General features: G+C 36.3%; 1 protein-coding gene and 1 long non-coding RNA gene across 2 annotated transcripts in view; both read right to left on the bottom strand.

Moving 5' to 3' along the window:
• The window catches only part of LOC150084929 (uncharacterized), a 79,285-nt gene extending 54,884 nt beyond the window's left edge, over nt 1-24,401 (bottom strand). The window contains exons 1-3 of the mRNA XM_090376394.1: nt 24,356-24,401; nt 12,671-12,773; nt 2,332-2,633 (exon numbers count right to left, since the gene is read on the bottom strand). Of these exons, the coding sequence (XP_090232520.1) occupies nt 2,332-2,633; nt 12,671-12,773; nt 24,356-24,401 (451 nt within the window). The remainder of the gene's footprint in view (nt 1-2,331; nt 2,634-12,670; nt 12,774-24,355) is intronic.
• A 2,312-nt stretch (nt 24,402-26,713) lies between these two features.
• LOC150084930 (uncharacterized) overlaps nt 26,714-27,269 on the bottom strand; it is a 73,344-nt gene continuing 72,788 nt past the window's right edge. The window contains exon 4 of the long non-coding RNA XR_016547085.1: nt 26,714-26,771. This is a non-coding gene — a long non-coding RNA (uncharacterized LOC150084930). The remainder of the gene's footprint in view (nt 26,772-27,269) is intronic.

Genomic DNA, 27,269 nt, shown 5'->3' on the forward strand with positions numbered 1-27,269 from the left:
AGTATAGAAACATATCCATATTCCTGCTATGGTATTTCTACCTCTAATAGTGAAGTTTCTTATAACAAACTAAAGTTCTGGAACACATCTACTTCATTAAGTGAAGTATTACTGTAGGTGGTTTTTTTTATTTTTACTACTTATTATTTTTTTAATTTATTTATTATTATTATTTTTTGGCTGGTACAGCAAAATAAACCTAAATAAATTTAAGGCTGAGCTGGACAGCTATTTGGAATGAATGGAGGGGTGAAACGGGAGTTTTTTTTTGGCTGATGCTGCATAAGCATGCCTCTACTAATAGTAAAAAGCCCTGCACTTCCTTGCACCATATGGTTAATACTAATACTCGGGCTCTTTCAGTCACAGCTGACAGAGTAGAGGCAGCAAGACTCAAATTCAAAAGTGTCATCAACAGGTTCAGTCTAGTGGACTATCCAGCAGCAAGCCTGCAAACACTGTTTTAGAGCTGTACTTTCAAAATGTAAAAGATGTTATGTCCTCTATGTCTGAGCTTGCTCTGAAAGCCAAACATGGTTCTGGACACTTCAAGTTTTCATTAAGCAAAGTGGTGGTGGTGGCGGGAGTAGTAATGCAAAAGGTGATGAGAATCACCCTTTTCAACTGTTCCTCTGTGAGGAGTGGATGTCACTTCAACCCACGCTTATATTGTTCATGGCTGAGTGTCCAAGCATAGCTCTACGCTGTGCAGATGGGAGTGGGGAGTATAATTTAGAGCACAGAGAAAATCAGAAAATGAACCAAAATAATCATGTGGAATTTTAGCTAAAGTAACATCTTTCCATATCTATATAAACATATGTTAAGTGATAAAGTAATAGATTACTCAAAATCTGCTTGAGAGAGAGATCGATCATGTTACACAGTGGGCTGCTGTATGACAATCTCTCTCTCTCTCTCTCTCTCATGCCGAAATGAGTTAAGAATTTAATACTCCTCAATATTACTTAAGCATTCATATCAATTAATTTAATGTTTCATAATGCTTCTAGAAATACCAACTTAATATAACTAAAAAACCAAATAAGGTAGGATCAAAAAGTTCCAGAACTACATTTTTCTTTAAACAAATATAATATTAACAGATACTCAGCAACACAATATTTTTACAAAATAATGACCTTAGCTATTTATACTTTTTTTTCCCCAATGGTTATATAATACAAAAAAAAAAAAAAAAAAAAAAAAAAAAGCTTCTTTGAAATCTCACTAAGTTCCTTGATTATATCTGTGGTAACTGCCACTTCCCTAGAAAATTGTCCCTTTAATAAATTCTTTAAAAAATTATAAAAGTCACATGGTACAAGATTAGGTGAGTAAGGAGAATACTGCAAGGCAATTACAGATTGTTTGATACAATGAGCTAGAACACTGTCATGAAGTAACTTCAAATTCTTCCTTGTCCACAAATCAGGGCTCTTCCTTCAGAATACTCTTAAGCATTTAATGATATCTAGGAAGATGCCTACTATAAATTCAGAATTACATCTTTACAGTAAAAAAATAATTCTAACAATTTTAACCTTTAGACCTGTCAATCAGAATTTGTCTTTGGAGATTTCCATTCAGAGAATTGAGGTTTTGTGTCTGATTATGACGATAACATCAAGTTTCATCTCTTATCACCAACGTTCTCGGAAATTCTGGATCACATGTTAAATGATCACAAACTTCAACTAGTCTTTTGAAAGTTCAACTATGGTTGCCACCTGATCTGCTGGTAAAATTTCAGAAACAAGGTAACTGCATACTATTTCCATATTTCAAAACATCAGATATGATAGTTTCGCACCTACAATATGACAATCTCACTTGAGAGGCTGTCTTCAATTGCTATTTGACAACTTGAATAATACTTATAAGAGAGGAAACAAGTTTATCATTTGTTGATATGCAAAATCTCCCATGCCTTCCATCGTCTTTAATGATATTGTGTCCACTGCTGAAGTGTTTCTACCATTCAAATATTCTACTTCTTGATAGGGCCTTCCCACTGTATAATCCAACAAAGTAAAATTTCATAAAATATTTGTTCAAAAAAGCAACATTCTTTTTTTAAAAAAAAAAAAAAAAAAGATATGAAATTACTTACTCTCAACCATAGGTAAAAATAAACTTTTACAAATGTGCAAACAATACAACACACAATATTAAAAAAAAATAAATAAATTACAGGTTACAAAATAAAGTTTTCCTTATTTTATGTTCATATATTTTCAAGAAATCAAGTGCCAGAACTTTATGATCTTACCTTATAATTAAAATCAAATTTTTTGCAGCCTTACATATTACAAAAAACAATATGGTTACCTTTTTTCTTTCTTATCTGTTGAGATGTATTTACATCAGAAGTGGAGGACAGTGGAGTAGCTGCAACTGGTAGTTTTTCAGTATGAGCATCTGAGATAGTGCTTTTTACTTTAGGGTCAATTAATTTAGGAAGCTGTAACCCTGGACAAGTTTTCACATAACATAATTTTAATTCTGAACTTTTGGCACTCTTACAGCAGTATGCTGCAGCAGGAGATGTGTGGTATAGTTTATGTGCTTTTAAAGATTCAGACTCTATACTTTTTACAGGAAGGGCACGACTAGACTGAAATAACTGCCTCCTGCAAAGAAAAACAACATACACTGAGAGAGCCCTAAACTCAAATTTAAATTAAAGCAATAAAAATTTCAGAAAAGACAAAATAGGCTACATATGTAGAGCTATTATTCATCTGGTAAGTGCATTATATCTTATCAGCAAAAAACTTAGGCAAAGATGTATTTTAAAATTAAATGAGTAGGAATTTCGATATTCTTCTGTTCCTATAATAATGTTCTATATAGTTTTAGTTTTGCTCAAGGGATGTAGTCTAAAGCAGTGGTCTCAAACTGGCAGCCCGCGGGCTGCATTTACCCCCCGAAGCAATTTTACACGACACACGAATACATTTCAATTATGTATTTGTTGTAAATACGGTGCTTATAGTTTTAGAGACATAGAGATACGGACTGAGCTTATGTGCGCGACTGCTATTGAAGGAAAAAGAGATAGAATGAATAGTTTGGGGCTTTGTCTTTGTCACTATATGCTAGGCCACGTTACCTTACTCCATTATACAAAAGAATAATGGGGTAAGATGGGAGAACTTCCCACGTCGGTACAATCGGTAAATTTAGTTTGCCAGCTGACAGTTGGTGGCGCTTCAGTATTTTGGTGTTTCCAATTTTTTCTATTAAGTTAGTATTTCTGATATATATTTTCCTTGAGTCAATCACTAGTTGGTTAGCTGGATGCACAGCTGTGCAGTTCATATTGCTATATAGATGGAGACAAACTAACGTATGGCTTATAAAACCTGTTTATTTGTGCTTGTTGTTAAATCTACAATGTAAATATTAGATCTACAATATCTAATGATAAACGACAGGCATTGATATAATGTAGATTCTACATTATATCAATATCTATCGTTTAGAATTGTGCATAACTTTTGAGTGTTGCTTTCATACGAAAATTCATCGTTAAATTAAAGTTGTAAATAAAATTATAATAGTGATTTTAATTAAAAGATTAAACTGCAAGCCATGTCTTTAACAAAGGGTAAAAGAAAAGTGGACGAAGAAGGACGTGTTTTTCAAGATAAGTGGGAAATTATGTATTTTGTGGTGTTGTGCGCAATAAAATTGTATGTTTTATTTGTAATAAGGGAATATCAGTTCCAAAAGAATACAATTTACGTCGCCATTACGAAACGAATCATAAAGGAAAATTTGAAATGTTGGAAGGCAAATTGAGGGAAGAAAAGTTACAGTTTCTGAAATCTGGCTTACAACAACAACAATTTTTCTACTAAAGCAAATAAATCCAGTGAAGCAACAGTTCACGCAAGTTTTGCTCTCACGCACATCATTGCAAAACGATCAAAACCATTTACTGATGGTGAATTCCTTAAAGGTTGTTTGATTAAGTCTTTGTCCTGACAAACAACAATTATTTAAAAATATTAGTTTGTCAGCCAACACGGTAGCGGAATATTAACAAAATCGCTAGATTTTGTTAATACATTCCGATTTTGTTAAAACGTATTAACAAAATTGGAATTAGATTTACAATGTCAGTTAAAAGAAAAAAGTATAGATTTTTCAGCATTCTCAATAGCAGTTGATGAGAGTACTGACATCACAAATATAGCACAATTTGCCGTTTTCGTACGAGGTGTTACTGATGAATTTGAAGTAATTGAGGAATTATTGGAAATAATTCCTATGAAAGGAAAAACTGGTGCACAGGATATTTTTTTTTTCTGAAATAAAAACTAACAGATAAATATAAATTAAGTTGGGATAAAATGGTTGGATTTGCAAGTGATGGTGCAATTGCTATGGTTGGTAAAAAAAACAGAGTAGCGGTAAAATTAAGAAATATAGCGAAAGAAGAAAAATTTCAGAATAATTTTTGCACTATACATTGCATTATTCATCAAGAAGCACTTTGTGCCAAAAGTTTGCAGATGGATAATGTAGTAGTAGTAGTGGCATGTGATGCAAGAAAGCATGTGTATGAGCTTATGCAGCATCAGCCAAAAAGAAAGAGGGGGAAAAAAAAAAAAAAATCAACACCATTCCCTCCAAGTGCCTGTCCAGTTCCTCCTTAAATTTATTCAACCTATCAACTTCCCCAACAACAGATGAAAGTTTGTTCCAGCAATTAACCACCCGCTGGCTAAAGGCAAATTTCCGCACATCTATTCTAAATCTGTCTTTTCTTAATTTGAATTTATGCCCCCTTAGGTTCGTAATCTGAACAAATGGAAGGATCCCATCAGAATTCAGCGTGCTCAACCCATTCAAGGCCTTATACACCTCAAATCAGATCACCACGTAGGTGCCTAGTCTCCAGCCACTGCAATTTGCAGAACTTAAGCCTCTCTTGGTAAGAGGATCCCTTCATTCCCCTCACCAATCTTGTTGCCCTTCTCTGCACACGCTCAAGTAAATCTACATCCTTCCTAAAATGAGGCCTCCAGACATGTACGCAGTACTCAAGGTGTGGCCTGACCATTGCCTTATACAGAGGGACAACCACCTCCTTTTCTCTGCTAGCAAAATTCCTATATATCATTGACAAAACCCCATGAGCTGCCCAGGCAGCCTGTCTGCATTGCTCAGAAAACTTCATATCTGACTGCACAATTACTCCCAGGTCTTTTTCATTTTCTACCACCTTAAGTGTAGTACCACACAGTTGGTACGTTTCTCTGGGGTTACTTCTACCCATATGCAGTACTTTGCATTTGTCAAGGTTAAACTTCAGTTGCCACTTCTTAGCCCATCTGCCCAAATTATCTAGATCCTGTTGCAGCAGCACACTGCCATTACTGTCATTAACAACCCTGCCAACCTTTGTATCATCTGCAAACTTTGACATTAAGCCTGATATACCTTCATCAATATCATTGATAAATATACAAAACAACAGTGGACCCACCACCAAACCCTGTAGACTCCATTAATAACATTAGTCCACGAAGAGCAGCACCCATTGATTACCACCCTCTGTCTTCTCCCACTTAACCATCATTTTATCCATTGTAGCAACTTACTCTTAATACCATTCTGCTCCAATTTGTACAATAGTCTTTTATGTGCAACAGTGTCAAAAGACTATGTTATGGAAACGGTAACTAAAACAATAAACTTTATCCATGGACGAGCTTGGAATCATCGAGAATTTGTTGCATTGCTTGAAGAAATTGAAAGTGAGTACGGAGAAATGATTTATTATAACGAGGTGAGGTGGTTAAGTCGAGGAGCTGTATTAAAACGGTTTTTTGATTTAATAAACAAAATCAAAATTTTCATGACAAAAAAAAAATAAAACCATTGCCGAGCGACATAATGATACATGAATAACAGATTTAGCACTTCTTGTTGACTTAAACGGCAATTTAATTATTCTCAATAAAGAGCTGCAAGGAAAGAATAAACTTATCACTGAAATGTATGCTTGTATTAAGGCTTTTAAAGTTAAATTGCAATTAGTATAAAAAGCTGAACAACTTCCTACACTACAGCAATGGTAATCTGTATCTGGTCATAGAAGTTAAAGTGATTAAGTAGCAGTTATGGGACAGGGTAAAGACACAGACTTTAAAGGGGCAGCACACTGTATGGGCTAAATGGTCACATGTGCAACAGTTTAATTTGCAATACAATATGGGGTATGCAAGAACAGTATCCAAATGATAATGCACTGCACACCCAGGATGTATGGGATTCCACATCTGGTGTTCCAGATATAGATACAGCAAACAACTCAAGACGCTCTCGCTCTCTCTCTCTCTCTCTCTCTCTCTCACTGCTGATCATTGTCAATGGCAAATACTGTGGTATCAACAAGACATTGGTCAGACACTGGAGGACTAGAAATGAGTGTGCTGATCAGATGAATCAAAATACCTAGTTTAACATGCTGTGGACGCTTTCATGTGTGGAATAAGCAATATGACTCCAAGAACCCATACTGCCCACTATCCAGCCAGGCGGCAGTTTTTGCTTAATATGGGGCGTTTAGCTGGAAAGAACAACTGCTGGTGCATATGGACCAAGGCAATGTGCAGTGTCATTAGGCCTGCACTGTGCACAAAGTGGTTCAAGGAACACAGTAAAGACACCACCCATCTTGAGTGGCCTCCAAATTCGTCTGACCTCAATCCAACTGAACACCTGTGGGGATGTTTTGGAATGGGACGTGAGGCATATAGACATGCAACTGTCATCTATTCTGACACTGGGGAAAGCCTTGCAGACAACATGTCTGCAGATCACTAAGGTCGTCTTCAGACATCTAGTGGAGTCAATGCCTAAGCAAACACCAGCCCAAAACAGTATTAAGAATATATACACTGAGTGATAATTCAGTTATCACTCAGTGTATATATTGTTTTTCACATATACACACTTTTCAATTCAAAATTCTTTAAAATCTAGGAAATTTTATTTAAAAAAAAAGAAATATTTTATAATCCAGAAGTATTAAGAAAATAACCGAATATGGTACAAATTTTGGTTATTTAATCCACATGGAATTTTTTTTTTTTATGTAAACCCCAAACACGACAGGTATTAGAACCTATAGTACTTAGTACCGTGCTTGGGTTGGAGGTTGAGAATACGAAAGAAGATATTTGTTGACATTGGACTTGAATTTCTGTAGACTGTAATTTTCAGGAAATACAGTATGAAGGAAGGAAGGTTGTTCCAGAAAATGACAGTTGAATGAATAAATGAGGAAGATGAAAAGTTGGTTCTGTGAGTTTCAAGTTGGACATTAAATGGATGTTGGCTGGCTGCAGCACGAGTTTGGACTGTTTTGAAGGAGAGAGCGGGAATTATAGAAGCCAATTCAGAAGAACAGTGTCCATAGAAATATCTGTAGAAGAGGCATGCAGCAGAAACAGTATGTCTATGAGACAACAAGTGGAGAGACTCTTAGAGATGAATCATTAATTAACCTAACTGCCCTCTTCTGAATGGTATCAAGAAGCCTGAGAGAGGTTTTGGGGGCACCATGCCAGATGTGGAAACAATATTTCATGGTAGGGCGAATTTGCAATTTGTACAGAGTGAGCAGCTGTTTGGAAGAAATGTAATGCCGAGAGCGAAAGAGAAAACCAAGTTTTTTTAGATGCAGAGGAAGCAATATTTGTAATGTGCTTGTGACAAGAGAGATTAGAAGTCAGAGTAATCCCCAAAAGAGATATATCATTTTGCCTAGAAATCGGAGTGTCACCAAAGATAAGCATAGGAGCAGATGATCCTTTTTGCAAGATATAAGACAAGATTGAGTTTTAGAACTCACTGCTCAAATGCTCCACTGGAGAATTACCCGGAAATTGGCATTTAAGAAATTGGTAGCAGATTTTCGAAAAGTGGAAGATGATTGAGCAGGACAAGCTTTCTCAAAATGGAAAGTGGAATGCAGTGTGCTATCATAGGCAAAACTATGGATAGGATTTCCACTCAATGGAAAGTCATTTATATATAAGAGGAAAAGAGTGGGGGAAAGAACTGAAACTTGGGGAACACCGACATTAGTGAAGAAGTTAGAAGACAGAGAGCCATCTACCATCACCCTCAGTGAGTGATCAGAGAGAAAACTGGATAACCAATTATTACAAAAAACAGTTGGAAAACCATAAGATGGAAGCTTGTTTAGAAGAACTTTATGCCAAACTTGATCAAAAGCCTTTGAAATGTCAGCAACTGCTTTGTTTCACCGAACCTTTCCATTGAATTAGTCCATAAATGGGTAACATAAGCCAGAATATCACCAGTGGATCGACACTGATGGAATCCATACTGGCAATCATTGATCAGAAGGAAGGTTTCTAGGTAGTTTAAGAGTTGGTGGTTAATTCATTTCCCCATTACTTTAGAAACAGTAGAAGGAATTGCAACAGGACGATAATTGGATGGGAGGGATTTGTCACCCTCTTTAGGAACTGGCTGGATATGAGCAAATTTCCAAGCAGAAGGAAAAACACCTTTGGAATAAGAAAGTGAAAAAAGGGGGCAAAGGATAGGAGTAAGTTCAGGAGCACAGGGTTTGAGAACAAGTGGAGAAATACCATTGGGACCTGGAGCTTTCTTAGCATAAAGATTTGTCAAAATCCTTCTGACATCCTTTTGATGGAAGACCACAGGAGGCATTGAACGTAGTGTGTTGGGAATAGTGGGAGGTGTTTTACTAAGATCATTAATACATGAGTTGGAAGAAAAATGGGATGCTAGCAGGTCAGCTTTATCCTAGGCTGAAGTGACAACAGAACCATCTGTTGGGTTGGTTGGTTGGTTGTTGTTGGGTTTTTTGGCGCAAAAGCAACTTTGGCCATATTGCGCCTATCTGGTTTGGACAGAGGTGGGAGCAGAGATGGGCAAAAGTTGTGGCCAGTCGCTTTGGAAAGAAACCTGAATGCTCAGCTACCATTAGGACAAGAGGCAAATTTTCTTCTCTTAGCCTGTTCAAACTCTAGTTTGGACTGATTAATAACTGCTTTACAATTGTTGCGAGCTTTGGTGTAGGCAGAAAATGAAACTGAAGAATTAGAAACAAGCTAATTACGATATGCAACATTCTTCTCTTGAACAGCCTTAGCACATTTATTGGAAAACCAAGGTTTAGATAAAGGACGAGATTTTAAAGTGGAGTATGGGATAAAGGATTCCATTCCGGCAAGAATAATTTCACTGACATGATCTGAGCAAACAGTGACATCAGAAGTTTTGAAACAGTAATCCGACCAAGGAAAAGAAGTAAAAAAAAAAAAAAAAAAAATCACACAAGACATCCAATTTTGCATTCTTATAATGCCAAACAATACAAGGTTGGGAATAGCCCTGAGATAAAGGCTCCATTGGAGAAGATACAATCACCAAGTTGTGATCTGAGGTGCATAAAGAACCTCTCACTTCAACGTGTACTTAAAAGGGTTGTTTGTGAGAAGAAGATCAAGCTTGTTGGCTGTATGGTTAGGATTGTCTAGTATTCTTGTAAGTAAATGAACAATCTGTGCAAGGTCATTAGTAATTGCAAAAGCCTCAGCATCTCGACCAGCTGGGTCGGTGTGGCTAGAAAATGGAAGCCAGCTGGAATTGTGAACATTAAAATCACCGAGGAAAATTACCTCACTGTTAGGAAAGTTGGACCGGAGAAAGTCAAAGTCAAGTTGCAAAGAGAGGAAGTCAAAGAGCTCCAAGTGATTAGTGGAGTTGGGAGAACGGTAGAGACAACAGATGAATTTGACACAATGAGGTACAGAGATTTTAAGCCACAGAAGATCAAAGAGAGGAGATTCCAAATTACCAAGTCTCTGACAGGGAATATCAGAACGGACATATGCACAAGTGCCACCTTTGAGGCAAAAGGAATCATACGAATAATTTGGGCAACTGAGATGAGTTGAATCAACCAATAACTGAGATTTTGTCAGAAAAAGTACATGGGGTTTGGCAGACTGCAAGTGGAAATGGAAATCGTTGAGATTAGAATTGAGACCACGTATATTTGTGAAATGAATTAGGAAGTGTTTGGGATGTTTAGATCTTTTCGCAGATAAACTTACTCTATTAGTTTCACAATTCATGGTGTATTTAATAGTAAGAAAAAGTGGGTGGGACATGCTGTATGAAGTAATGAAATTTTTGGATAGGGCATACACATGGTAAGAATATACCCAGATCCTTGACATAACGTGGCCTCGACAATGCCCACGCATACACACACTACTCGGACTCCCTCCAGTCACTATCTGGCAGAGTAGAGGTAGCAAGATTATATACACTAGCTGATCTGGAAGCCTCCTAAAGAGTTACCAATAGAAACTAACTAGGGCCGGTCTGTGAACACCGTTTTAGAGCTGTACCCTTGAAATGTAAGGAAGATTGGATCTTGCCATGATGTTCATCATAACCTCAAAAGTTATCAATCATATTGCATGATGGAAGAGATGGGGAAGGGTTGACCGGAACTTGGCTCTGAAGACTAAACATGGGCTCCACCACTTCAAGCCTCCAATAAGCAAAGTGGTGGTATTGCACTGGTTGATGAGAGTCATCTACCACCTAGTACTGCCTGGTAACACAGAGGGGCACCATTCCTACATGTGGTGTGGGCGCCACATCTCGACCCCTGCTTACATTGGTTCACACCTGGATGGTCACCCACAGTGTGCTTGTGCATGGAGGTTATACCCAGGATTACTAACAGTCTCACCATCGTGAAGGTGCGAGCAGAGGATGTGGCTGCGTCCGGACTTCGCCGAAATTGGGCGAAAATGGAAATAAGTGAAGAAATATTAGCTAAAGAGATTTGAATCAAAAATAAATTTATAGGTCTAGAGGCAGCCCAAGAGGAAAACAAATTGATGTGGCAAAGCAAACATAGTCCACTACTAATTTCTACTACCATAGTGACCTGTGCCCTCACTGAGTACAATTTTGTGATATATCACAAAACTCGACCCCTGCTTACGTTGGTTCACACCTGGATGGTCACCCACAGTGTGCTTGTGCATGGAGGTTATACCCAGGATTACTAACAGTCTCACCATCGTGAAGGTGCGAGCAGAGGATGTGGCTGCGTCCGGACTTCGCCGAAATTGGGCGAAAATGGAAATAAGTGAAGAAATATTAGCTAAAGAGATTTGAATCAAAAATAAATTTATAGGTCTAGAGGCAGCCCAAGAGGAAAACAAATTGATGTGGCAAAGCAAACATAGTCCACTACTAATTTCTACTACCATAGTGACCTGTGCCCTTACTGAGTACAATTTTGTGATATATCACAAAATGTCAAAAATTATTGATCCATTCGTCTAACTGGAACAGTACATTGTTGGCACTTTGGATCCGCAATGGGGATCTCAGGTTTATGTTTGACCACAGAGCTGTGAATAAAGTCACTACCTATAAAGACCACAGTGAAGGCACAAACCAGCTGAACTGGGAACAAATGTCTTCTCCTACCTTGACATCAGTTTTGGCTATTATCAGATCTCATAAAGGCCTCAAAGGTAGTAAACACTTGGTTCTAAACAATGTGGTAAAAATATCAACTTTGGTGCATGCGTTAGGGGAATGACAACAAAATTCTTGTCAACTCAGATGATATGCTTATTTACTCGAAAACAATAGAAAAACATAAGTGACAAGCTGAAAAGGTTCAAACAAGACTGTCAAAGGCATGTGCACATACACACCTGCTCCTAAATGCAATTTATTTCTGATGTCACTGTCAACCCTGAGGCATAGATAGTTCTATATAATTCAGATCACCGTTTAAAAATATAGAAGCCATATTAAAATCTTAATTATCTAGAAATGTCAAACAAGTCAGAGCAGTGAAGACAGTCTGCAAAAGTAGCTTATGGTATCTTGTCTATGAGATACAGGAATTTTTCTGGCAGGGATAAAGAGGTGATTATCCTCTTGTATAAGGCAATGGTCAGGCCACACCTTGAGTACTGTATACAGGTCTGGAGGCCTCGTTTTAGGAAGGATGTAGTGCTGCTGGAACACGTACAGAGAAGGGCAACGAGATTGGTGAGTGGAAAAAAGGGTTGGTGTTACCAAGAAAGGCCCAAGTTCTGCAAATTGCAGTGTCTGAAGACTAGGCACCTGCGAGGTGATCTGATTGAGGTGTATAAAGCCTTGAATGGTTTGAGCAAGCTCAACGTCGATGGAATTCTTCCTCTTGCTGAGATTAGTTACCTGAGAGGACATAAATTAAAAGTGAGGAAAGACAGTGGTAAAACAGATGGACAGAAATTTGCAATTTTTATGGAAAATTCATCCTAATTGCGTAAGGATAATGGAATTCAATTTGCCTTTAACTGAATTTATGTAAGGAAGAATCAGGTTTATGTAGGGAAACAGAAAACAACTGTGAAATAGCTGAAGCTTACATCTGCTTGACCATTCTTTGGCTGTGTTAACAAAGCCAAAGAATGGTCAAGAATTTTTTTAAAGTAGTGATTCCTCTAATCATTCTAGCTGTCATGTATTGATAATATATTATTCAATAAAAGCAACAGAATAAAGTACATAAATAAATATTAACATAATCAGAATTAAACTTTTCTTTAAAAATAATCCTCACCGAGTTGCAGCATTCAGAGTTTTATCTGGACTAGTACATGCAGAAGAATACTTGACACCCTGTGGCCGTGGTTGAAGTGGTGCTAATGTACAAGGCTTTGGAACTGGGAAAAAAAGTTCATAAAGATTCAAAATTCTTCATTAAGCTTATAATTATGATGGTCAGAAATTTCCTCCTTTCAGACTTATCTTTGCTCTAAAACTGAACTTTAAAGGTATAGGTTTCATTTGAAAATCGTATGCTTTAACCTTTTCACAAGTATGTGTGCAAGTACATTTTTAAAATAATATTTCAATGTAAATTACTGCCATCACTTATCCATGTTTCTAAATTATAGAGAATTTATAATGGATAAGCAGCACAAAAATAGATTAAGAGGAGACTGCACCTGAGAGAGAGAGAGAGAGAGAGAGAGAGAGAGAGAGAGAGAGAGAGAGAGAGAGAGAGAGAGAGAGAGAGAGAGAGAGAGAGAGATAATAATAAAGGTTTGTATCTTTTTTTTTTTTATTCTTCTGCATTTTTTTAAAGCATTCTGATTGATTTTTGAAATAATTTCACTCTAATATTGGGCAACCAAACCATAAGAATGAATTAATATTAAAAGCATTTATGTATATAAAATTTTTTTTTCACAGATTTCAAAATATTTGTTCCCATCAGTGCCCACATAGTGTTAATAAACTCACTTGTGAAAAGTTAATAAATTGGATTAATTCCACAAGCAAACATAACTGTACCCTAAATAAAATTCTAAAGTAGAATCATTACCACATGAAAATGTTTAAAAATTTCTCATGCTGCATATAACAATTAAATTTTTGAAACCCCAATGCTTGACATGTGTATCATTGGAATGCCAATTATTAAAACAAATCAAAGAACTGGGAAATGCTGCCATCCATATGCACTGTGCATATATAAAAATATTTTTCATCAGTTGAAATGTGTATAACAGAAATATTATTTGGGGATAAAAATAATCTTATTATGAAGAATTAAAACATAATCCATCACATTGTGATGCAAGTGGTGATTTTTGCAGTTCGCTCTACAATCCATATCTTTTGATTAACTATAAACAAAAATGCATATTTGACTATGTTGAGGAACTGGCCTATTCCACTACTGGGCAGTTTACCTTAGCCAGGTATAAGTCCCACTATGCCATCTAAGGCTGTGAATACCTGCATGATGTGTTTTGGAATGGGCTAATCCAGTGGTTTTCAATCTTTTTTTAATAACAGCACCCCTAAGTAATTTATTTTATTTTGCGACATCATCATCAGCCATTTTCAATCCACTGCAGGATGAAGGCCTCTCCAGCAACTTTCCAGTTCCTTCTGTTTTGTGCAATGGCCATCTATTTACTACCCACAAACTCATGAATTTCATCTGTCCATCTCCGTTGTTGTCTTCCAGGTTTTCTCTTAGCTCCTCTTGGGTACCATTTTGTTATTTTCTTAGTCCATCTGTCATCATGTCTTCTAGCTATGTATCCTGCCCAAGCCCATTTTAGGTTCTTTAGTTTTGATAAGAATGTCCTTTACTTGAGTTTGCTGCCTAATCCATGTGTTTTGTGCGACACCCCTACTCAATTTTCTGTCTGTTAGATCCGATTCTCTCTCTCTGTATATATCCGTGTATGTATATAATATTAAAAAATATGTTATATAATATTTATTACAATAATATAATTATAAAAATTACATTTCATAATACAAATTATATATATACACAGTATAAAATTTTATTCTTTATAGAGAGGTACTAAGGTGATCAATTATACATCACCACAAAATTAAAAAGATACTGTACACCTTTTTATAATGATATAAACATATAAATTAAAAAATAATAATAAGTTTAAGTAACTTAAACCCAAATTACGTGGCATCCCGAATGAAAACCAGTGGGCTAATCAGTCAAGTGGGCTAATCGCTGCAGCTTTTGCACAGTTTGACTGGCGAATTTTTGTAAATTATTTCAGTATTGTAATTTTTAGGATTTAGTAAAAGATTATAAGTATATTTGTTTCTTTATAACTAAATTAAGAGAAATTAGTGCAGCAGTTTAAACAAAGTTAAAATATAGAGAGTGTGGGGAATGTAGTAATCGATGGCATTAATAAACTTGGTTTAAACAACAATGCTTTCTTCCAGCAGACAGTACAATGAATTATGTGGATGAAAGGTACATGGAACGAAAGAGAGGAGGAATGCTAGTAAGTGACCTTCATGTGCCTGCGCAATTTCTCTCAACGATAATCAGACTTGTGATGGCTATGGAGTACGCTGCACAATATGCACACACTGCTGGGACAGAATATTTACAAACTTCATTTGAACTTTTATGATGTAATCTTAATGGCACACACCACTTTGCAAGGCAAACAAAGAGTCACTATTGCCAGAATTGAGAGAGCTACTCAGTCATAGTATGAATTTATTAAGGGACGATCATGTCTGATCAATCACTGGATACTATGATGCAGTAACAAAGGAACTTGATGCAAAAAATAATTTTGATATCATATGCTTGGATTTCAGGAAAATGTTTGATGTATAAGTCTACAAATGATACAAAGGTTGGCAGGGTTGTTAATGACAGTAATCAGTAATCGTTGCAGGGTACTGCAACGAGATCTAGTTAGGTTGATGGGCTAATTAAGCCGATGGGCTGAAAAATGACAATTGAAGTTTAACACTGACAAATGCAAAGTACTGCATATGGGTAGCAGTCCAAAGTACATCAGGGTATTGGAAAATAAAAAGACCTGTGGGTAATTGTGCAATCAGGTATGAGGTTCTCTGAGTAATGCAGACAGGCTGCCAGAACAGTACATGGGGCTTTGTCAATGATATGCAAGAACTTTGCATATCATTGACAGATAGAAAGGATAAGGAGGTGATTTTCCCATTGTACAAGGCAATAGTTAGACTACATCTGGAGGCCTCATTTTAGGAAGGATATAGATCTGCTGGAATGGGTGCAGAGAAGGGCAATGAGATTGCTCAAGGGAACAAAAGAGTGGTCTTATCAATAAAGGGTTCAGGTCTCCAACTTGCAGCATCTGGAGACTAGACACCTGTGTGGTAATCTGATTGAAGTGTTTAAGGTTTTGGATAGTCTGAGCAAGCTCAATGCTGATGGCATTCTTCCTCTTGCTGAGATTATATATGAGAAGGCCAACCATCCTTCCTCAACATTCAAGATGAGGAAGGATGGTTGTAAGACAGATGTATGGAGGTTTGCCTTCAAGCAAGTGGGTGGTTGATTGTTGAAACAAACTTTGTTGCTGTGAAGTGGGTAGTTTGAATAAATTCAAGGAAAAACTAGACAATGCTTTATAATTTTTCTTTCTTGCATCATATGCCACTACTACTACTACTAAATTAATAATATATAAAAATGACTATATAGCAATTTCTGCTTTATTTCATTTAAATATGAACTTCATTCTCAACAATAAATATATAAAATTACAAAATGCACACTACAAAAGTAGCTATACTTGTTCAGAGCATATATATATATATATCATTCAAAATTATTACATAAAAATTTTAATAAACTGCACATTCAGAAACAGTGATGTTAACATGTCAATTTTTGTTTTAATGGTAAAAAAATTTTTTTTTCCATATGAAAATTCAACTCCAATTGAAAATGTGGGTTTAGCTTACACTAGCCAGTGTGATTTTTTACCTCCAAGAACTTAAATGCATTTTTTAATCAATTTTTATGCATAGATTCGAAAAACACCATGATAATTTCACATCACGTCACAGCTATTAAATATAGAGGGAGAGATTTTAAATATAGAGGGAGAGGGAGAGATTTTAGAAACAAGATTTTACCCAAATATGCCAATTTTGCATAATCTAGCCAGTAATGTACAACATACTGATTTATTTTAACAGATATAAGCTAATTCTTTTAATACATAGTCGGACTTCTATCTATGGTTCTTAGGTTCAAATTCCAATGCAACAATTTACAATTTGAAGAGAGCATGCGTGGCGTTTTTGGTAGGGATTTTTGTAGGCCGTACCAAGGTTTTCCAAGCATTAACTGATCATGACAAATCAGAGTTGTAAATCTATCCTCCAAACATAAACAGCCCCTCGAGAGTAAATTGAATTATACGTATATATCCCTTTATTTTAACATTAAACGTTGGTACATCTTTTGATGTAGATGTGATAGACTTTTTATGATGATTTTTGGAATCAGCAAGTTTATCTCCTCCAGAATCACATATTTTCATTGGGAGGTATGACAATTTTTTTTGTTGGCTAGTGTTATTAAGTCAACATTTTGTTGTTGCTGAACAAATTAACTTTGGATGGGATTGTTTCCGGATGAAAAAATTTTAAATCATCGAAATAAGAGGCCACTCTTGTGATCCCACACCTATTTTTCTTATGATTTCTTTAATTTGAGTGCATTTTTTCCCCCTGAAAGATTAATAACCAGTTAAAAATTTGCCACCATATATCATGTTTTTACTATTATTATTTTTGAACTGCAAAACACAACAGTGTTTGCAAGTCAGTTTGCAAGAAACAGTACTGGTACTCAATGCATATGGGGGGGAGAGCATTTGAATCATTCAAAAATATTGGAAATGTAGTAGAGAGTATAATACTGGATTTTTTTTTTGCAGTATTCATTAAACCTTCCAAGTCATTCTTCAAGCAAGCCTTCACATAGTCATATTTACAATACGGGGTGAACAATGCCCCACACATTTTTAATGAAGTTTTTGCTTTCATTGTAACCCAATACATTTTAGGCAGAGGTGGACATTGAAAACAATTTTGCTTTACTAAAATTTTTGTAAAAATTGTCTAGTTCAAATGAAATTTACAAAGACCTAATAATAAGGGAAATCAGCCAGGAATTAGAAATATTTTGTTGTAATGAGATTTTAGTGTCCTCCAACATTTATCCTATTTCATCTAGCTTCCAAACAGATTACAGGTGCACTGTTGCTCAATGACAATACCCCCAAACACAAATTCCCCATAATGCCACATAGATAGCAAGTCAATGAGATTAAAATTTCGCTGCTCCTGCCATAACTGACTCTTCAAATTGTTTCCGCCTTCCATTTCCAAAGCCCTTTTTGCACATCATACATTTTCTTGATTGACAACACAGTGATTTCCATAAGGGCTACCAACGATATTTTAAACCTGTGTAAATTTATCTAGCAGTGAAAGAAATGTAAGAAAAGGATTAATAAATATGCTTAGCTTATTTTTATTTTTACCGTATGAACCTTTACTGAACTGAACTCATACTTTCCGGTTGCTTTCTCTTGAAATTCACTGAAATGTTCCTATTTCACAGAGAAAACTCTTTTCAACATGTACAACACCACATCAAAACAGATGTTGTAGTAAAATGAGTAGCTAAGCAGCGTGTCGCAGTATTTCAGTTTTTAACTGAGATACTACCACACACTGCTTAGCTACTCATTTAGACTTGATGCATTATTCACTGTTTCAGCACAGTTGCTAATTGGGACATCAATTATCTAATGAGAAAACAAGAAGTCATAAACAGGCTATATATCTTAGTTTTCAACTGAATATCAGATTTACCTCTTTGGTCGATACCATTTGAATTAAAAATCTGTAAATCTCGTGTAAAATTTGCACTCTGCAAAGTGCACAACTTCACAGCTATTATCAGATTCAATGCTTTTCTCACGTGGTTAGAATAACACTCATGAGCTGGATATAGGAATTAATTATAATATTGTTAATTTGGACTTTAGCAAAGCATTCAAAGCTATAGACTGGATTGTAAGTTTTCTTTTAATCAGCCACTTATTAATTACTGGAATAAGTTGTCTCACTATCTGGTGGTAACATTTAAATGGATTGGATTGGTATATAATTTGACAGAACTGAACAAATACTACTAGATTAAGAAAAAAACAAACCTACTTAACTCTTTGATGACAGCCAAATTATTATCCTTTGTCAGATGCAGATATTGCACTGTGCATATAAACACTTCCAGTAAAATTACAGTAAACCATAAAAGTTGTGCTACAAATCTGTTGGCCATCCATCAATGAGAAATGCAAAACAAACTTAATTACGAACTGCACAGCTGATATAGGTATGCATGTATTTTAAAAAGGTATTCGAAGTTACTATTTACTGTTAGTTTTTTTGTTATGGTGCTGAGTCTGTTCTTTTTTTTTTTTTTTTTTTTATGTGAACCCCAAACACGAGAGGTATTAGAACCTATAGTACTTAGTACCGTGCTTGGGTTTGAGGTTAAGAAGACGAAAGAAGATATTGGTTGATATTGGACTTGAACTTCTGTAGATTGTAATTTTCAGGAAATACGTATGAGGAAAGGTTGTTCCAGAAAACGGTAGTTGAATGAATAAATGAGGAAGATGAAAAGTTGGTTCTGTGGGTTTGAAGTTGGACAGTAAATGGATGTTGGCTGGTGGCGGCACATGTTCGGACTGTTTTGAAAGAGAGAGCAGGAATTATAGAAGCCAATTCAGAAGAACAGTGCCCATGAAAGTATCTGTAGAAGAGGCATGCAGCAGAAACAGTGCGTCTATGAGAAAGCGAGTGGAGAGACTCCGTTAGCAATGAATCATTAATTAACCTAACTGCCCTCTTCTGAATGGAATCAAGAAGCCTGAGAGAGGTTTTGGGGGCACCACCCCAGATGTGGGAACAATATTCCATGACAGGGCGAATTTGTGATTTAAACAGAGTGAGCAGCTGTTTGGAAGAAAAGTAACGCCGAGAGCGAAAGAGAAAACCAAGTTTTTTAGATGCAGAGGAAGCAATATTTATAATGTGCTTGTGCCAAGAGAGATTAGAAGTCAGGGTAATCCCCAAAAGAGATATATCATTTTGCCTAGAAATCGGAGTGTCACTAAAGATAAGCATAGGAGTAGAAGAATCCTTTTTGCGAGATATAAGACAAGACTGAGTTTTAGAAAGGCTGAAATCAACTAAGTTGTCTTTGCCCTACTGGAGAATTACCTGAAGATCGGCATTTAAGGAATTGGTAGCAGATTTTCGAGAAGTTGAAGCTGATTGAGCAGGACAAGGTTTCTCAAAATGGAAAGTTGAATGCAATGTGCTATCATCAGCAAAACTATGGATAGGATTTCCAGTCAATGGAAGAAGGTCATTGATATACAAGAGGAAAAGAGTGGGGGAAAGAACTGAACCTTGGGGGACACTGGCATTACTGGAGAAGTTAGAAGACAGAGAGCAATCTACCATCACCCTCAGTGAGCGATCAGAGAGAAAACTGGATAACCAATTACTAAAAACAGTTGGCAAACCATAAGATGGAAGCTTGTTTAGAAGACCTTTATGCCAAACACGATCACTTGTGTTTCACTGAACCTTTCCATTCAATTAGTCCATAAATGGGTAACATAAGCCAGAATATCACCAGTGGATCAACACTGACGGAATCCATACTGGCGATCGTTGATCAGACGGAAGGTTTCTAGGTAGTTTAAGAGTTGGCGGTTAATTGATTTCTCCATTACTTTAGAAAGAGTAGAAGTAATTGCAATGGGACGATAATTGGATGGGAGGGATTTGTCACCCTTTTTAGGAACTGGCTGGATATGAGCAAATTTCCAAGCAGAAGGAAAAACACCTTTGGAATAAGAAAGTGAAAAAAGGTGGCAAAGAATAGGAATAAGTTCAGGAGCACAGGTTTTGAGAACAAGTGGAGAAATACCATCAGGACCTGGAGCTTTCTTAGCATCAAGATTCATCAAAATCCTTCTGATATCCTTTTGACGGAAGACCACAGGAGGCATTGAATGGAGCGTGTTGGGAATGGTGGGAGGTGTTTTACCAAGATCATTAATACATGAGCTGGAAGAAAAATGGGATGCTAGCAGGTCAGCTTTATCCTTGGCTGAAGTGGCAACAGAACCATCTGGTTTGGACAGAGGTGGGAGCAAAGATGGGCAAAAGTTGCGGCCAATAGCTTTGGCAAGAGACCAGAATGCTCAGCTACCGTTAGGGCAAGAAGCAAGTTTTCTACTCTTAGCCTGTTCAAACTCTAGTTTGGACTGATTAATAACTGCTTTACAATTGTTGCGAGCTTTGGTGTAGGCAGAAAATGAAACTGAAGAATTAGAAACAAGCCAATTACGATATGCAACATTCTTCTCTTGGACAGCCTTAACACATTTATTGGAAAACCAAGGTTTAGATAAAGGACGAGATTTTAAAGTGGAGTGTGGGATAAGGGATTCCATTCCTGCAAGAATAATTTCACTGACACGATCTGAGCAAACGTTGGCATCAGAAGTTTTGAAACAGTATTCTGACCAAGGAAAAGAACAAAAGAAGTCTCGCAGGTCATCCCATTTTGCATTCTTGTAATGCCAAACAACACGTGGTTAGGAATAGCCATGAGATAAAGATTCCATTGGAGAAGATACAATCATCAAGTTGTGATCTGAAGTGCCAAAAGGACCTCTCACTTCGACCGTGTACTTAGAAGGGTTGTTTGTGAGAAAAAGATCAAGCGTATTGGCTGTATGATTAGGATTGTCCAGTATTCTTGTAGGTAAATGAACAATCTGTGCTAGGTCATTAGTAATTGCAAAAGCCTCAACATCTCGACCTGCTGGGTCGGTATGACTGGAAAATGGAAGCCAGCTGGAGTTGTGAACATTAAAATCACCAAGGAAAATTACTTCACTGTTAGGAAAGTTGGACTGGAGAAAGCCAAGTTGCAAAGAGAGGAAGTCAAAGAGCTACAAGTGATTAGTGGAGTTGGGAGAACGGTAGAGACAACAGATGAATTTGACACAATGAGGTAGAGAGATTTTAAGCCACAGAAGATCAAAGAGAGGAGATTCCAAATTGCCAAGTCTCTGACAGGGAATATCAGAACGGACATATGCACAAGTACCACCTTTGAGGCGAAAGGAATCATACAGCGAATAATTTGGGCATCTGAGATGAGTAGTAGATGAATCAACCGATAACTGAGATTCTGTCAGAAAAAGTACATGGGGTTTTGCAGACTGCAAGTGGAAATGGACATCGTTGAGATTAGAATTGAGACCACGTATATTTGTGAAATGAATTAGGAAGTCCTTGGGAGGTTTAGATCTTTTCGCAAATAAGCTTGCTCTATTAGTTTGACAATTCATGGTGTATTCAATAGTAAGAAAAAGTAGGTGGGACATGCTGTATGAAGTAACGAAATTTTTGGATATGGCGTACATGTGGTAAGGATATACCCAGATCCTTGACATAACGTGGCCTCGACAATGCTCCCCGCATACACACTACTCGGACTTCCTCCAGTCACTATCTGGCAGAGTAGAGGTAGCAAGATTATACACTAGCTGATCCGGAAGTTTCCTAGAGAGTTAACAATAGGTTCAGTCCGGTGTACTAACTAGCGGCTGGCCTGCGAACACCGTTTTAGAGCTGTACTCTCAAAATGTAAGGAATATTGGATCTCGCCACGACGTTCATCATAACCTCAAAAGTCAAATTATACTGCATGATGGAAGAGATAGGGAAGGGTTGACCGGAACTTAGTTCTAGAGACTAAACATGAGTTCCACCACTTCAAGCCTACAATAAGCAAAGTGGTGGTATTTCACCGGTTGATGAGAGTCATCTACCACCTAGTACTGCCTGGTAACATAGAGGGGCGGCGTTCCTCCATGTGGTGTGGGCGCCACACCTCAACCCCTGCTTACGTTGGTTCACACTTGGGTTGTCACCCACCATGTACTTGTGCATGGAGGTTATATCCAGGATTACTAACAGTCCCACCATCGTGAAGGTGCAAGCAGAGGATTTGGCTGTCACAGACCGTCCGGACTTCGCCGAAATTGGGTCCACTTGACTTGAGTGTCACCCGAATATCAGTTCCATCAGCGTTTTAGACTCCCAGGTAGCAAGTACAGCTTGTCTGGCATATCTGAGAGAATGTCTGTGACAACCTGAAGGACCAAGTTACTGAAGCAGTTCTGAAGGAACTGCTTCAGTAACTTCATTGTGCCTGTGCTTTTGTTTCCAAATTTTGACCAATACAGCCCAAGGAGATAAAAGAATAAAATATAGTTTATAAAAAATAATAAGCTAATCAGGAAGAGATGTTTGCAAAAAAATGTAGGCAGCCAAGTTTCTAATGTGTTTCCTTACCTGTACTCAGGTTTTGTCAAAATCTGAGCATAGGAAAAAGTAAATTTATTGTCCACTGAAAAATCCAAAAATGCAACAATCTCCAGGTTCAGTTTTCAGATGTTGTACAGTCACTCCTTGTATAGCACGATAGTTGTGTTCCTAGGAACCCTCGTGCAATGCAAAATCGTGCAATACAAATAACAGGCCCTATGGGAAAAATAGGGTTAGGTGCCCAACACCCAAGATTGAACACACATTTGTAACCAAAACATTACCAAACACAATAAATAATCGTAATAAAATACTTACGTATTTTATTACGACTATTATGTAATAAAATATTGCTAATGCTTTTGCTTCTATCGTAAGCAAACCTGTTTTTTGTTTGATTTTCTATCCAAACAGTTGACAGCCATTGCATCTCTTCCAATTCTTTGCGTCTTAATCTAATGGATTTTAATTACACTTTGAGTTGTTCCTGCTATGAAAGTTGTTTTTATTTTCTCTGTATTCTTTGTAATTCTTGGTGTTGCCTCATTTAGTTCTGTAGCACGTGCAATATCACATGGTCTTTCATTTCGCTCAAAGCGTTTCACAGTTTCATATTTTTTCGCTATCAACAGTGGCGGACTGGCCATAAGCCTTACCAGAGAAACCCGGGTGGGCCGGAGGCCGGTGTGATTTTGGCCATAAACCATAGTATGAGGCCACTATAAATTTTCCCGGGTAAGAATTTTTGACCCAGTCCGCCTCTGTTTATAGATATTGCTTTTTTTCCCCTCCCTGAATCTGCAGTGTCTTCACCAGGACACTTTCTTTTCACACCTTTTAAGTATTTTACTCATTTTTAGGGAATAAAGCACAATTACAAAACGAGGGGCATGCTTGATACACATAAACAAAGCTGCGTTTATTACACCTCACATTTTACTAAAGCACATTTCTAGGGGTTACTACCATAAAACAATTTCCAGTTGCGTTTCTACTAGTGGAATCTGTTACAAACTGGTAATAAACTCAATCTAATTGCATTTGCGATAGCTGGAATTGTGTTGGTTTTTACGTTATTATGGTGAAATGTGTTTCCCCTTCACTGATATAAAACACATAAATGCATTTTCAGAATCTTCTCTTCATTCCTATCGTGTTGCGTTCAGTTGGGGTGATTCCGTGTTCGACTGCCATTTCTTGTAAACACAAAGGCGAATCGTGCACAAGCGAATTCGGTTCGTGTTATATAAGATATCGTTCCCCTATTTATAAATCGTGTATGATCGAATTCATGTAATGAATTCGATCATACACGATTTATTACACGTGTTATACGAGGACTGACTGTTATATACTAAGTATATCTTATTGGAAACTTCAAGCAGCTGTCCTGAGTTGTGAATATCTAGTTAACTGATTAATACATTAACCCTTTTAATCCAAATATGGACATTCCTTTGATTCACATGGGACATTCTGTATTGAACATTTGTTCCTCCCGACATTTCAATTCCATAAATACCTTCATCACTTAAATCTGATGGCAGTGCTGCTCTTTCAATATTCATTCTTGCAGTGTGGTACAGTAAAACCTGCATTCGGCACCACCTCGTGGGACCAGCAAACATGTGTTTCTTAATAGAAAGTGCATAACAAATGTTTCTTTTTTTTTTTTTTTAACAGATGGAGTAAAAAGTTTGCATCCTTGCATAACTTAGTCATTCAGATATTTTATTAAATTATTAATCTATAAACAAAAAATAATTTGGTTAAGCTTGTTTTTTGTATCATTTAACAGAGATTCCTTCAAAATTTTTCAATTTTTTGATACAAAAAAAGTATCTTTTTTTTTATTATACTGTATTCTATTTTCAGGTAATTCTAATATTTCTTCACTGTTGCTGGTAAATGAATTTTGCTCAGATGTCACTTCATGAAGTGGCACCTGACTGATGTCACACTGATGAAGATTTCACTGGCAGATTTGTCTCAGTTAATCGTTACCCTATTTCATGTTTGCAGGTCATTTTACAATTTTGAAACTTACTGTACTCAGTAACCAAGCAGTCCCTGGCTAAGTTAAATATAATGTGTTCAACACATCTGGCTTTTTACCATTTGGCTCACTTTCATCAGCAAATTTGGATAAAAATGAAAACCCACACCTTCAGAAATATTTTTGGATAGTTTCAATTTTGACTTCTGAACAAGAAGAGATCATCCAAAAAATTGTGCCCAATAAATTTATTGGTTATAACAATTCTGACCTGGAATTTTTTGTCTATGTTCATTTGGCTTAAAATATATTCAACATATCTTTGAATTCTCTGCAGAAAAATTCTAGAAATGCCTGGCAAAAATTCATGATTTAAGTTAAGCCTAATTATATGCACATGTTGAATGATTTGTCATATTCAGTTATTGATAACATGTTCCTCTCTTTACTGCCACATGCTTTCCTGCAATCAGTAACAATCTCTTGTTTTATGACATTGATGTATGCACTCCTGTTACTGATAAGCTGGCACCTAATCACGGCATTAGGTGAAGTGCATGGTTTTTAAATTTGCATTCCCTCACTGATAGGTCTAAAGGAAGTTTTAATTTTCAAAAATTAAGTAACAAGCAAACTGCATTATTCAAGCCAGAAGAGAGAAACATGAACAGAATTTCTGCATAAGTACCAGCTTGCTTGGCCTGTTTAGGATTGCTTTCAGCATAAGTCAGTGATTTTTTTTCTTGAGAGTTCATTAATATGCTTTTTTCTGAAGCTTCTTATGGATCATGAACTGGATTTGGATATGAATCAGTGCCACTCAGTAGTGACTGCATAATGTACTTTTCGATTTGATAATTCTGAAAAGTGCTCATGTGGCTTTTCTGACCACTTCTAACATCTTTAAATAGACTTGTCAAAGGTTGCCACTGTACTAGACTACATATTTAACTTAAGAGAGCCAATGTGCCCATATATGCTTCAAAATCTTTTTTTACTTCAGTGGCACGCGACCACTGAAGTAAAAAATTATTTAAATCATGCATCTTTCCTTTTAGCACTTCTCTCTAGTGAGCAGTAATGTCTACTAAGCATTCATTCACTTTCACAGGAAAGCATGCAGTTCCCCTTTCAGTAAACAAATTAATGAGATGACTATGAAATTATTGCACATAACAGAGCCCAACACTATTATCTCACACTTCGATTTTGAAATGTAGACTACCATAGCACACCTGATGGCCAATTCATTAACAAAAATAATTTCAATGTAGTTTTATTTTATTTAGTTTATTGAAAAGAAAAAGATGGAGAAACTCTTAGTCAAAACTATATTACAACAGTGAGACAGCAAACAGACAAACAAGTAAGATGGATTCTCCATCATAAATCCAGAAAGTTATCAGCTATGCTTTCAGGGAAACATGTTATCTGCTCACATTCCTTGTTGCCAAGTGCTGTAACAGTACTGCTGTATATATATATATTTTTTTTGTTATGATATTATTTGTGATGGAAAAAAAAAAAAAAAACTGTAACTTATTCTACCAGTATTATATTAATTGCCAATGCAAAAATAACCACACTTCCACAATTTATAAAACATAAATCTTTCAAAAAAATATGGAATTAAAATTGCTGACAACAAAAATACTTGCTAATAGAGGGCTACTGAAAGAAAGTTTCACTGCAGAATGTCTGATGGGGATAACAATAATGCCAGGTGATTAAAGTGAAATAAATTCAAGTTTGTTAAGAATTTGTCTACTTTTCTGACAAAAACTAATCCTTTTTAATAAAGGAGTTACACAAACAACAAGTATAACTTTTGAACACCTATTAATACAGATGATTATATATATGTATAAATAAAACAAAACTTACTTTGCTAGGTTTATTTCCTTTCACACAAATACGTGATGATTTCAAGAAATGAGGTTTCCTGGAAAATGAAAGTTAAACTTTTTTTATACATTTGTGGACCATATCATGACAAATAAAAAATAAAAGTATTCTCTAAAGTGCTAATTGAAATTATATAAGTATTTCTCCCCTACAAATAAAATATCCTTCATGCTGTGTTGCATTTATTTAATTAAAGCATTCTTTATATTGGCTACAAGGACAAGGAGTTGGTGACATGTCAAATTCTTGTAGACAACACAAAGCCTATTAAATGATTCTAAAAATTCCCTTGGGAGAAACAGGTCCAGATAAACCACACAAGTTGAAGAAAGTCCTGCTCTATAGGGTGACTCAAAAGTCCATTACCTATTTGAAATGATGCAAATAACTTTTTATTTATTTATTTATTTTTATTTGATTACAGAAACAGTTAATGAAGAAAGGTACAGATCGATGGTCTATTGTTTTGAATCCTCTTTACAACAGTTTGATCAAGACATAATCTGAACAAGATGGAACCATAACCTACACAGCA

Source organism: Mastigoproctus giganteus, chromosome 6 (assembly GCF_048544385.1).
Source record: "Mastigoproctus giganteus isolate SK-2022 chromosome 6, ASM4854438v1, whole genome shotgun sequence".
In the NCBI taxonomy this organism is placed as follows: Eukaryota; Metazoa; Arthropoda; class Arachnida; order Uropygi; family Thelyphonidae; genus Mastigoproctus; species Mastigoproctus giganteus.